At 39.4% G+C, this 12,787-nt stretch overlaps 1 protein-coding gene across 2 annotated transcripts; it reads right to left on the reverse strand.

Annotated features, from left to right (window-relative positions):
- On the reverse strand, window positions 1-11,128 carry GEMIN4 (gem nuclear organelle associated protein 4). 2 transcript variants are annotated; one of them, XM_072416300.1, is made up of 3 exons: window positions 10,923-11,128; window positions 7,308-7,363; window positions 1-3,608 (listed from the first exon to the last, which is right to left on the reverse strand). In XM_072416300.1, exons 2-3 carry the CDS (start codon window positions 7,315-7,317, stop codon window positions 418-420), a joined length of 3,201 nt encoding a protein of 1,066 aa, XP_072272401.1. In that variant the 5' UTR covers window positions 7,318-7,363; window positions 10,923-11,128; the 3' UTR covers window positions 1-417. The 2 variants fall into 2 exon arrangements, with proteins under 2 accessions (XP_072272401.1, XP_072272392.1); XM_072416291.1 differs by lacking the exon at window positions 10,923-11,128 and adding an exon at window positions 7,970-8,048.
- Between the last annotated feature and the right edge of the window lie 1,659 nt (window positions 11,129-12,787).

Below are 12,787 nucleotides of genomic sequence, written 5' to 3' on the forward strand. Positions count from 1 at the left end.
TGACAATTGAAATATGTAAATTGTTTAATTTAAAAGGAAACCTACAAAGAAGGACATTTTGCCATTGCTAAACTATGCTATTTGACTGTCATTCTAGGGAAGGTCAGTGGTGGGAAATTTTCTTCAGTACAGGTACACTTTGTGTAATCTGGAATAAATAACTTATTGCTCCTGTGTAACACACATTTAACTAGATAAAGGTTATATTGTAGTACTTGGGTTTTGTCATTGGTTTGATTTCATGCTTTGTTTGCATTCGGAGTATAAATCAGGTCATGAGTTTCACTGTGTAATGTGCATTTGGCAAGTAAACCAAAGCAAAAGTTATGACTTCTATCATTTCCTATGGCTGACATAAATGGTACAGTGCCATTTTCTTATGTTGTACACATACAGGCTTTTCCAATTACCTGCAATTTAAAGTTTGTTAATCTTCTGTATCAGTGTGGTCCTGTGGTGCTCATTGCTCACACTCTTGGTGATGGACTTTAAGAAATGTCTCTCATTTGCTTTTCTCAGTAAGCTGTTTTTGGAAGTGTCACTAGCTCTTAGGGTCTCATACAAGGATAGAATTTCAAGGGACAAAAAGAAAAGAGGTTCACATGTGTTTTCTGGCAACATTGCTGTAATATGGAGGACATGGCAAAATATCTGACTATAGATAAACAAAACCTCTTGAACATATTCTGCTTCTTTCTGTTCCTTTTGCAATTGAAGACTACAGTCTGATAACTGTTGTTTGACCCCATCCAACATGTCCGAAATGCAGTCGCTGTAAAGCCTTGCAATATGTTTTTGACCATCAAAAGTAAGCCAGTTGGAACAGCTAGCGCTGCAGAGGAGTTGAAACACCCTTAAGAAGAGGACAGAGTACTGGAGATGACTGGCAAATGGCCGGAGGTTAAGGAGAGGCATGTACTGAACATATTCCAGAGTATATGGCACATGGAGAAGTTGTTTTTCCAGCAGGGTCCTCACAACTTGACTAAGAAGCTTGCATTCGGATGAACTGCACCAAGGAAGAACTTGAACCATGGCCACCAAGAACCCCTTGCTGAAGAGATTGACCTCCTCTGGGTCCTCTATGTTGACACACAAAAGAGAAAGCATTTGGTCTTTCATGTCTTCTGATATACAACAGCATTCCATCCAAGCCAAAAGACCTGTCCCTAGCCCATACTCTGGAAGATGAAGTGTTGTCCACTGGTCCTCTGAAAGTTTACAAACCTCAAACAAAGAAGCTGGAGCTTCATACTTAAAGTGCTTTCCAAATATTGGCTTCATTCTCAATCGTAAAACCCAATCTAAGTGCTCCATTTTTCTGTGTAGCCAGAAAAGTGACTTGTTCCAAGTTTCTGAGCTATCGTCAGCTTCTGGCAAGATCACAGTATATACTTGTGTAAGAATTTTAATGATTAACTCTTTGGATCCCAACGTAAGGCAATATGGTTGATCAGAATGCTGCCAGCACCTACTATAGCTATTGAGGAGTTTACAGAGAGACATAAGAAGTGGAAAAGGTGAGCAGGAGAGAACCCAATGCTTGCCAGAGGTATCTAGTGGGTTCTCTACATTGAGTGCCTTGTGAAGAATATGCAAACAAGATATCAAATAAACGCATTCATCAAGTAGGTATGGAAGAACAAATGTCCTTACCACTTCTGCTGGCTGCAGGACAGATGCTGAGCTTTTTTCTGCATTCTCAGAAGATCCCATTAAATAGGCCAGTAAATATAAAAACTGACTTTCTTCCTTATCAGAAGAAAGCTTGCCCCAGCAAGTTTCCATCAAGCACTTGCATATTAAGGAGTCTGATACCAGTGGGTTATTAGAATTTCTAAAACCTAAGGCAGGAAGTGAAGTCAGTATCTTTGAGAAAAAGATATGAGCACCAAGGTTTGTCACTGCAACGTGACACACTTTGCTGACCACATGTTCAGGATGCAACAGAGCTAGTCTAGCCACTCTAGTAACAGGATTATATTCCGTTAAATTCTGGGAGATCTGATTAAATGTTGTGTTGAGTTCTTCCTGGAAGTGATGTGTAAATGCTGTCATACAATGAGACAGTCCTTTCTTTCCCCATTTACATAACACTCTCATGAGCACATCATTCATCTTTTCTAATGGGAGTTCACAGAACAGATCTAATACAACACTGGCACATTTTTCACTTTGCTTGATATTTTGATTGCTTTGCTCTAATGTAGCTTTATCCACAGTTTCCAGTAATTTAAAAATCAAATCTGCATTTTGAAAAAGTTCTTTGTTCTTGTTAAGGCAATTGAACCAGCTGTTAGTAAATGCCCAGGCGACCTCTGAAGCAAAGACAAGGCAAACTTCCTCGTAGCGGCCCATTTTATCTGTAATAATGTTCATGGCCACAGCTGCCATTGTGTCCTCATCGTTTCTTGCACACTTTATCTGAGCCATTGTAGTCTTCTCCTGTAGGCTGGTTATATACTTTGCCATTTCCAAACCACTCTCTCTTTGCTCCAAACATTCCAATGCACACAGGATTTTCTGTAAAGATGATAGGCTGCTGTTCATCCTGTAACACTCATAGCCAATATCTTCACTGTTATTCATATAATTGTGCAGCTCTTCTCCCCACTGAAAAAGCAGATCTTTCAGTAAATTTAAACTAAAGAGCTGAGCTTCTTTCGTTAATCTAAATTTGGAAGCCATGTTTCCACTCTGAACAACCCTCTCTGCTTCCCTTATCATTTCTGGGAAACAGCTTTGGGCATGAAGATTTTTGGTTCCAGTGTTACAAAAACTAAGGAAAGCAACCAGTTTTTCTAAGTACTGCCTGATGGGAAGATGTCCAGATTCTTTCTCCAGGAATGCAGAGGAGCACAACATATCTGCCAAGTTAGCAATTGTGTAGCACTTCAGCTTAATGTTACTAATGTATGGTCTTATTTTATCAAGCCTATCTAGAAATGCTGCAAGAATACCGTCAGCTGGAGGTAAAACTTGTTCAGGGTCAGGTTTAAATCTCTTTGAGCTTGGCAAAAGTTCATCATTTGTTTTACACAAGTATTGAACTACAACACCTGAAAATATCTTAACAGTCTCATCCTGTCTGTGCTTATAACCTTTCATTAGCTCCCACCACACATCCAAAAAGAAAGTAACGTCCCCTATAGATGTTTCATCACAAAGATGGTCTAATAACAAAGATACTTCATCCACCCAAAAATCTGCTGGCAATGCCAAAAGCAGCTCTGCAAATATATCTGCTGCCCCTGTAGCTTTTAGCAGTTCATAGAGAACCGTATGATTTATTTTTGGCAACATGTTTCCCACTGGAAAGAAAACATCCTCTTTCCATTTCCTTTCAATGTCCACTTCAGCATCCAAGGACAGCTGTGACTGACATGAAATAATTTTGGCCCAAAATATCGCGATGGCTCTTTTCCTCCACTCATGGCCTTGGGACCAGGTACCTGAGCTGATCTCCTTTAAAGCATCAGTGATTGGCTTTTCAATGAGCGGCCAGTCAGACTTCTTAAACTCCAGTAATGTTCTGTGTATGGAAAGTTTCTCTGCTAGAAGCAATGCTCCTTGGAGAACCACTGTTTGTTCACATATATTCCAATATCCTGCAAAACAAAAACAAACAATGCTTTACCCTGTGGAATACATGATGCACTTACCACAAATATTTTTTATTGTTTTTATATTCTAAACAAGTCTATACTTAAAACAACCAAGAACAGACACGGAAGAACCTGTTTAACAGCATGTTACTCAATCAGAGCCGATCTCTGATTCAAAATTCATAAACAGTTCTTGATAGGTGTTAGAAAAGAGAAGCAAAAATGAAGAGGTGAAAAAAATGAAAGCACGAACCTAGGTTAAATTGGCCCAATCAGTATTGAAGTATAGAATTAAACTCACCTTTTAGTTGGCCCATGTCTCCTACCATTGTCCTGTTCCAGAGCTGCAGCCTCTGCAAGGACCTTTAGGATTACTTAATGTTAGGAGTTTCAGATGACCATGTCATTTAGGTTCATCACCCCTAAACCACAACAAAGTGTAGTAGGATAGGGCTGAAGAATGGAAAGAACTGACAAATGTGAGTTACTGATCTGGAATGTATGAAGATAAGGACATCTGACTCTAGTGGTCAAAGCACTTGTTCTGGGACAGGCAGTGGCTCAAAGAATCAATGCAGCAGCCAGAAAATTAGCATTTTTAGGAGATCACCAACAGTAGTCCTCATGTTTCATTCATGTCAGCCTTTTAGGGTTAAGCTTTTCAGCTATGTTCCTATATACAGGTTGTTTTTGACATCAGGATCACTGTTATCAACCAGTCCTCAACAGCCCTGATTATTGTTGAAACAAATTGAAGCATTGGGAATCTCTTTAGTGCAGGCCTTTGGTTGCGCTGCATTTTTTTGAGACTATATGCAGTGTCTCAGGGCAGTCCATTGATCAATTTTCTTCTATATGCTTCATACCACTTCAGTAGAAACAATCGTCATATACACTACTGAGTGCTCCCATATGTCTAGCAGGTGAAAATGGGTGCACAAACATTTGTTTCATTATGAAATTCACATTTTTATTTATAGAATGGTGAGAATGTGATGACAGATCTGCTTTAAGGAGGTGGCAATGAAAGGTTAATGCCAGATGAACAGTATTAAAGATTTTTTTTTTTTAAATAAATGGTTTAGCCTTCCTTTTATAAAAGTGTGCTGATAGTTCTGTTTTAGGTAGTGATCAGAATGATAGCCACCTAAAAATACATTTTCATCAGGCCATTATTGCAGAAAGGGACAAGCAATGACCCTTTAACAGGACACAACATTGATAGTACAAAGCATTATAAGCACATGTGGATCAATTCATTTTTTTTTTTTCAAACACCCCATGGATCTCCTTAGAAGCAATGGAAGGGCTGTATTCAGGTGGTGATCAGATAACAGATTGTCACCAATTTTTGTTCAGCAGCATTATAATCAGGTAATCATTGTGTGTACAGCAGCAGTCGGGGTTTTATCACTGTGCTATGAAAGGAGTATGCAATTGATACATTTGGATGTAACATATACAGCACAATCGCCTCTAATATAGCCACGTATGGCGCCTCTTCATATGCTGCTCAGTTACTCCATTGAAGCCAGTGATCACAGCCCCATTATAAATCTGTTGTTATAAAAGAGGACAACTAGAGTTATATTATTAAAGGAAACCAATTATCAGATGTCACAACACAGCCAAGCAGACACAGACCTCTACTAGACCTCTCTAGAAAACATTACCCTGATATATAGAACAGGTTGACATTCAAAAATCCGGAGGACCTGAGGAGTGCCAGATTTTCGAAAAAAATTCTGGCATTTTTAAGGTTGTACATGCTGTATATAATGAATTGATCAATTTTCTTCTATATGCTTCATACCACTTCAGTAGAAACAATCGTCATATACACTACTGAGTGCTGCCATATGTCTAGCAAGTGAAAATGGGTGCACAAACATTTGTTTCATTATGAAATTCACATTTTTATTTAGGGAATGGTGAGAATGTGATGACAGATCTGCTTTAAGGAGGTGGCAATGAAAGGTTAATGCCAGATGAACAGTAAAACAGTGTTAAAGCCACACAACTTGCAGTTTCAGCAATGGAGGGCTTTATTATACTCCTATAACATGTTATCTTTATGCTTGTACCATGTACACAGCCTGTGTGCCAACTTTCCAAATATAGACAAGCTTTAGTATTATTTCAGGTACCAGGTTGAAAGGGCAGCGACTACACAGAGCTCTTTTGTGATTTTTATTTTATTAGCTACTATCAGGGCTGCTTCATATGATTCATATGATTCCAAACAGCAGTTGTGTTGGTGTCTGGTGTACTGTACTGGAGCAGCTATCCAATGAATGAATTGCAATGAACAGGATGACTGCAGTCACAATACAGCCACCTTGTTACACATTATTTACATAACTAAACTGCATACCAGGCAAGGAATGATTGTGGTAGAACTGAAACCCATGCAGTATGTAAGTAAATCCACATGTTGACTGTATATAAATATATGAATCTCCTTTTGATTTATTTATCAGCTATAGAATGTAAATGACTACAAATAACTTGCACAGATTGCTTAGACTTATAGACCATTATAATAGCTTATAATGTTATACTGCAACATGCATTGTCAGATGTAGGTTCACAAACAGAGCCTAACTAAAGCTGCGTACACACTTCCAATTTTTATCTTTGGAAATGAACGACGAACGAACGACGAACGATCGATTGGGCAAAAATCGTTTGTAAAAAAAGTAACCAACGACGCCGACGAACGAGGATAGTCGTTGGAAATGAACGACCGGACTGGCGGATCAGATTGGACGACGATTGTTGACCATCTATCGTGTGTACGGTCGTTCATTGATCGTCCATGGTCTGAGCATGCGCGGTGAACGAACGTTCGCTCACTTCCTGTGGTGCACGTCACTTCCTGTATCGTTCAGACGATCGCATCTATCGTGTGTACAATATCTGCGAACGATTGTGTCGTTATCTGTATGTACAGGATCGGTGCTCTACGATCGTTCGCAGATATCGTGCAGGATCGTTCGTCGTTCGTTTACCAACGATAATAATTGGAAGTGTGTACGTAGCTTAACTGAATTTAGAATTAAAACAATTTGGGTAGAGCTGTGTGCTACATAGTTGATAAAACAAAGATTGTAATGTGTCTAGAAGCCTTTAGAGCTGAACTCCAGGCAGACACAATCTAAAATATATCAAATAAATGAACCTAATAATACTGTTAGCAATATTCATAAAACTTATTTTAAATGCAATTGAACCTGAGTTTGACCCAATAAAAAGGACTAAAGGAGCAAAACATAGGGCCAATTAGATGGGCTGCATTTGACCGTAATTTATTGTTTAACTGTGGTAGAGTACAGAATGGTCACCAATTCAAATGTGTTGTCATAGAGCTGGGCAAATCTAATGGCTGTGTGCACAGAATACTAATTAATTAGCAGGTAAACCTTCTCCCATCGATGTAAGTGAATGGTGTTTTTAGCTTTTTATCTGGAGTTCAGATTAAATTGGCAATACATACTACAGTCTGATAACAGATTTACAGGGACACTGACTAATAATTATGAAGTGCAAGGGACTGGCTGAGTGAACACTAAGGAATTGTTCAGATACTCCTATTCATTACAGAATTTTGATAAAACTAATGGAGGTTCTACAATCAGAATGTAAAATGAATTGAAAGTTTTTAACAGGTATACATTTATAGCAAAAGAAAAAACAACTTACCAGAATCCATATTTTGATTATTTTCTTCTAATTCAAAGCATAATTTAGGCTTCAACCTATCAAAAAAAGACATGTTAAATAATAATTTAATATACCATTGAAAATGTTTTATATACATAAAAGTACAGCTTCCAAGTGTTGTGATTTTAGGAAGATTTCTCTTTGGGATCCCAAATCTTCCTCTAATGCATCCTACATAAGCTGTCCTTTAAGGTTTATTGAATTTATTGTAAAGCGAAGCTCTTCACAGTTATACAAGATTCATGTATTAGGTGGAATTCAGCTGTAAGTAGCAGAAGTGTTAATATATCCTAATAACTTCTTGTAATATTGTGCCACATAATAAACAAATGATTAATGTATAAGTAGAGTGTGCCAAGGGTGTAATATCTGCTGTAGAAATCCTTATATTTCATTCCCAAGCTCCATACCACACTAAAGTATTCATATTTCATCATTTGGCCGAGTGACAAATATGTTCACATTCCCTGTGGCTAGACCACTCCTGCAGGTTGTCACTCCCTAATCCTAGCAAGTCTTTTGTTACTCTTACTAATGATCAGTCTGGGAATTCAGGAAAATATTGTCAGCTTGTTTAGGGGCTGCTACTTATATAGTGACAATAACAGGTCGCATCCTCTCGGTGCTGCTCGTGCATTTACCTGCTAATGGCTGGAAGGAATGCTACAATCTGGAAGTCAGACCAATACTCTCTGTAAAGGCGAGTTATCGTTATCATCAGATCTGCTTCAAAATACAAAAGACGATATCATGGAATTCTGAATGAAACCCATGGTAAAAGCATGAAGCATTTGAGACAAGGTCATTGATAGAGGTCCCATGGGTGTTTTTTCTAATTAGTTTTTTTTATTACCTTGTATATGAACATAAAGGGGCTCATCGATGATTGCCAGAAAAATGCTGTGTGTTTTCCCCATTTATAACTATAATAAATATTACTATTCCATTGATAAATGATCTCTTGTTTTGTGCATTTTTACTTCTACAACTGCATTATGTTATCTGATCTACCATTGCACAGGTACAAGCTTAGGTGAGGCATCTTCCTGAAAATGTAAAATGTGCCAATCTCACTGCGCATGAATGAGATTGGAACGTTTAACTTTTTTTTTACATTCGAGAAAAGCCCCTTCTGTACATGCCCGAAATCAGGAATATGCACAAGGAGCAGCCTGCAGGAGGCTGTGGGTTTCCCATTCAGTCTTTATTCCTGCAGTGTTAAAGATAAGGGTCTTCCCTGAAAATGTTAAAATAAAAAGATTTTTTTTTTTAAATAAATAGTTTAGCCTTCCTTTTATAAAAGTGTGCTGATAGTTCTGTTTTAAGTAGTGATCAGAATGATAGCCACCTAAAAATACATTTTCATCAGGCCATTATTGCAGAAAGGGACAAGCAATTACCCTTTAACAGGACACAACATTGATAGTACAAAGCATTATAAGCACATGTGGATCAATTCATTTTTTTTTTTTTTTCCAAACACCCCATGGATCTCCTTAGAAGCAATGGAAGGGCTGTATTCAGGTGGTGATCAGATAACAGATTGTCACCAATTTTTGTTCAGCAGCATTATAATCAGGTAATCATTGTGTGTACAGCAGCAGTCGGGGTTTTATCACTGTGCTATGAATGGAGTATGCAACTGATACATTTGGAAGTAACATACACAGCACAATCGCAGTAATATACACAGCACAATCGCCTCTAATATAGCCACGTATGGCGCCTCTTCATATGCTGCTCAGTTACTCCATTGAAGCCAGTGATCACAGCCCCGCCTGGCACTGTACACAGCCCCATTATAAATCTGTTGTTATAAAAGAGGACAACTAGAGTTATGTTATTAAAGGAAACCAATTATCAGACGTCACAGCCAAGCAGACACAGACCTCTACTAGACCTCTCTAGAAAACATTACTCTGATATATAGCACAGGTTGACAATCAAAAATCCGGCAAACTCCGGACCTGAGTGCCGGATTTTTGAAAAAATTCTGGCATTTTGAAGGTTGTACATGCTGTATATAATAAAATGAAATAACACTAAATGAAAAAGCAAATGAAATGAAAAGCAAATGAAATGTTAATGTTCACTATCATTAACATTATCATGTATCGCTATCAAGTTTTTTTTAGCATTTCCACTTTCTCTGTGTTCGACAACGCACAATGTTTACGTTTTACACCTCTTTTCTTTGCTGAATTCATAATGCATACAGCAGCAAATGAATGAGAAGGAAAGCACATGCAAGCAAGAACTAACAGCTGATTCTGGAGTACAGCACCATCAAAACATAAATGGCGCCTCCGGAAAACAGTGTAAATTTATAAATGCGCTCCAAAATCCAAGCCGGATATCTGAAGGAACAGGATTACCAATGGGCGGATTTTTGAATGTCAACCTGTACCAATAACATATATTACATATAATAAAATAATTATAATACAATAACATATATTACATATATAAAAAAAATAATAATCCAATAACATATATTACATATATAAAAATAATAATAATACAATAACATATATTAGGTGTCAGTCATAATACACTTATTAATGTGTACACATTCCCCATACATATTACAATAACACAGAATGTTCATCCCCTCCCTCAAATTCCATATCTCCCCCTGCCATATATCTGTTAGCAACACTGTTATTCGGCCCTCCCCTCATGCACGTTGTCTTGGTGTCACCTTTGACATTTACCCCCATATTCAGAACATTTCCAGGTCCTGTCACTTTCACCTAAGCAACATCTCCAAAATCCACCCCTACCTGTCCCGAGACCACCAAACTCCTTGTACATGCTCTTATCATTTCTCTTCTGGACTACTGTAACCTCCTCCTCTCTGGTATTCCACTAACCTGACTCTCTCCTCTACAATCTATTATGAATATTGCAGCCAGACTCATCCATTCTTCCCACTGCTCTTCCGCTGCATCTCTTTGAAGACACTGGCTTCCATTTCACCTTAGAATCAAATTCAAGCTCCTGTGCTTTGCTTTTAAATCCCTCCACAGTTATTGTCCCACTTACATTTCTGACCTGGTAAAAAAAATACTCCCCCTGCCGCTCTCTCCGCTCCTCCAATGACCTACTAATGATTTCCTCACTCATAACCTCATCACACACAGGGATACAAAACTTCTCCAGGCTTGCCCCAACTCTCTGGAATGGTCTTCCTCATCCTATTCGGCTTGCTCCTACTTTCTGCTCATTTAAAAGTGCACTCAAAACCTTGCCTACCCATCCTGTTCGGTCTTTGAAACCACCACTACTTCCCACCACTACATATCCCCCTCCTATTGTGTGTTACTTCCCCCACCTTCTAGATTGTAAGTTCTTCGGGGCAGGGTCCTCTCCTCCTGTATCACTGTCTGTATTTGTCTGTCATTTGAAAGCCCTAATTAATGTACAGCGCTGCGTAATATGTTGGCGCTATATAAATCCTGTTTATTAATAATAATAATAATAATATTAATAATAATGTACAGCACAGAAGTGGAAATAGTGCAGGAAGCTAGGAACTTCCCAGAACCCTGTGTCATATATTATCCCTGTGGAATTATACACCCCCCTAGTCACCTGAATAGCAGCAGCCCTGTCACTGACAAAGTGTCACACAGCCAGGGTTTGTCACACACAGCAGCAACGTGTAGGACTCGTCTACCGGGAGGCAATATGAAATCGTGCAGTTACACAGATGTACACTACTACCGGAGACATTTTTCCGAAGCCCAAGCCATGTCTGAGCCCTGTAATCCACTGAAAAATGGCGCCTGAATCGGAGACAGAAAGGCAGCGGCTAGTTCCCATCAAGTAGAAGGACCCGGAAGTGTCTGAAAATAGAGAACCGGAAGTGGGCGGGCTTCATGGATCAAACTTGAAGCCCGGGAAAAAGTTATGTGTCTGTGTGATTGATATATTATAAGCTGTCAGGGTAATGCTGAGATGTCATGCCCTTAATACAGGGCTCACTGGTAGTTATGTAGGGGGATATAAGGGAGACATGATGGGGGCACTGACATTGCAGAGGGATATGAGGGGTTCAGGGGATTGGAATACATTGCTATTATTTCAGAATGAAAGGGGGGGGGACAGGTGATAAGGAGAAGTTGTATGAATGCAGGGGGTATGGAAGGAAGGGGAAAAGTGGGGACAGGTGTTTTGTATACTGGTGTTATTGCAGAGTAATATGGGGGGACAGGAGGGGAGAGACAGGCGATAGGGCGCACTCCTATTGTTGTGAGGTGATATGGGGGATTAATATCATCAGTCAGAGGGGAGAAAAGCACTATACTTGCTGACCAATCAGAGCAGTGGGCCTGGTTCTAAGTGACCTTATTAGTCACAATTTATTGATTTTTTTTTTTCCTTGTGCCCTGTCATGTGATGATACTTCTCTCTCTTCGCGCCACCACTGTCTGCAGGTTGCAAAGAATGGGGGGGGGGAACGAGTGGTGCAAAAGACAGGTGGGGGGGGGAACAAGTTGAAAAAAATGCGTGGTGTTGAGGGGAGGGGGACATGCGGTTTACCGGAATGGGTGTTGGGGGAACATGGTGATTAAGGGGGAACACAGGTTCACAGATGGGTTGGGGGACAATGCACTCCACAGATGTGATGACTGCAGAGTATGATGACAAAACAGATTAGAGTGATGAGGGGCTCTACAGATTAGGATGATGCTAATACTGTGCAGGGGTCTGATTGGCAGGTAAATGAGGGCCCTATTCTGTGGTTTGTGGTGGTAGAACTGATCTATATCTATGACATCAGCATTAACCAATCACAGAAGACAACACACTGAATAATTGGTTAGTGAGCCTGAGCGGGGGATGAGGGTGGAGATGGTCAGGAGTGGATGGCATGGTAATTTGCCATATACAAGATGGCCTCTTCCATACATATAATAAATGTAAAATTTTTCATTGGTGCCAACTGACATAGCCAGCACCACTAAGGGGTTTGCTTTAAGTGGATTCCATTTTCTAAGTAAAACCCACAGAACCCCACACAAATACTAGGTAATGCAGGAAAGTGGCTCAGGTGGAGGAGTGAAGGTCTGGTTTTTGCCAGAAACCGAAAGTGATGAGACAGGTAAGATCCTTTTCTGCATAATTGACCTGCCTGATCATACAAACTTGAAAGCCTAGTTCATAGGAGAGGTAAATCTACCACATAGGTGCATGTATGCATACCAGAAGCATTGGGAGTTGTTAAAAATTTGTGTGTGTACAAATAGATTTGTAGGCACCGACATACATGTTACAGTCAATCTGCACAATCTCCTCTAGATCCAAAAACACCTATGTAATGCAAAGGCCAGCCACACTGGATGAAGATTAATTAGGTGTTTTGGAAGGTTTACCTATGTAGGTAAATTTAAAGCTGATTGTACATTAAAACTTACCTTTGTATGGTGAGCTTTAGTCATTACGTGACTATATTG

The sequence above is a fragment of the Pyxicephalus adspersus genome, chromosome 1 (genome assembly GCF_032062135.1).
Source record: "Pyxicephalus adspersus chromosome 1, UCB_Pads_2.0, whole genome shotgun sequence".
Lineage (NCBI taxonomy): Eukaryota > Metazoa > Chordata > Amphibia > Anura > Pyxicephalidae > Pyxicephalus > Pyxicephalus adspersus.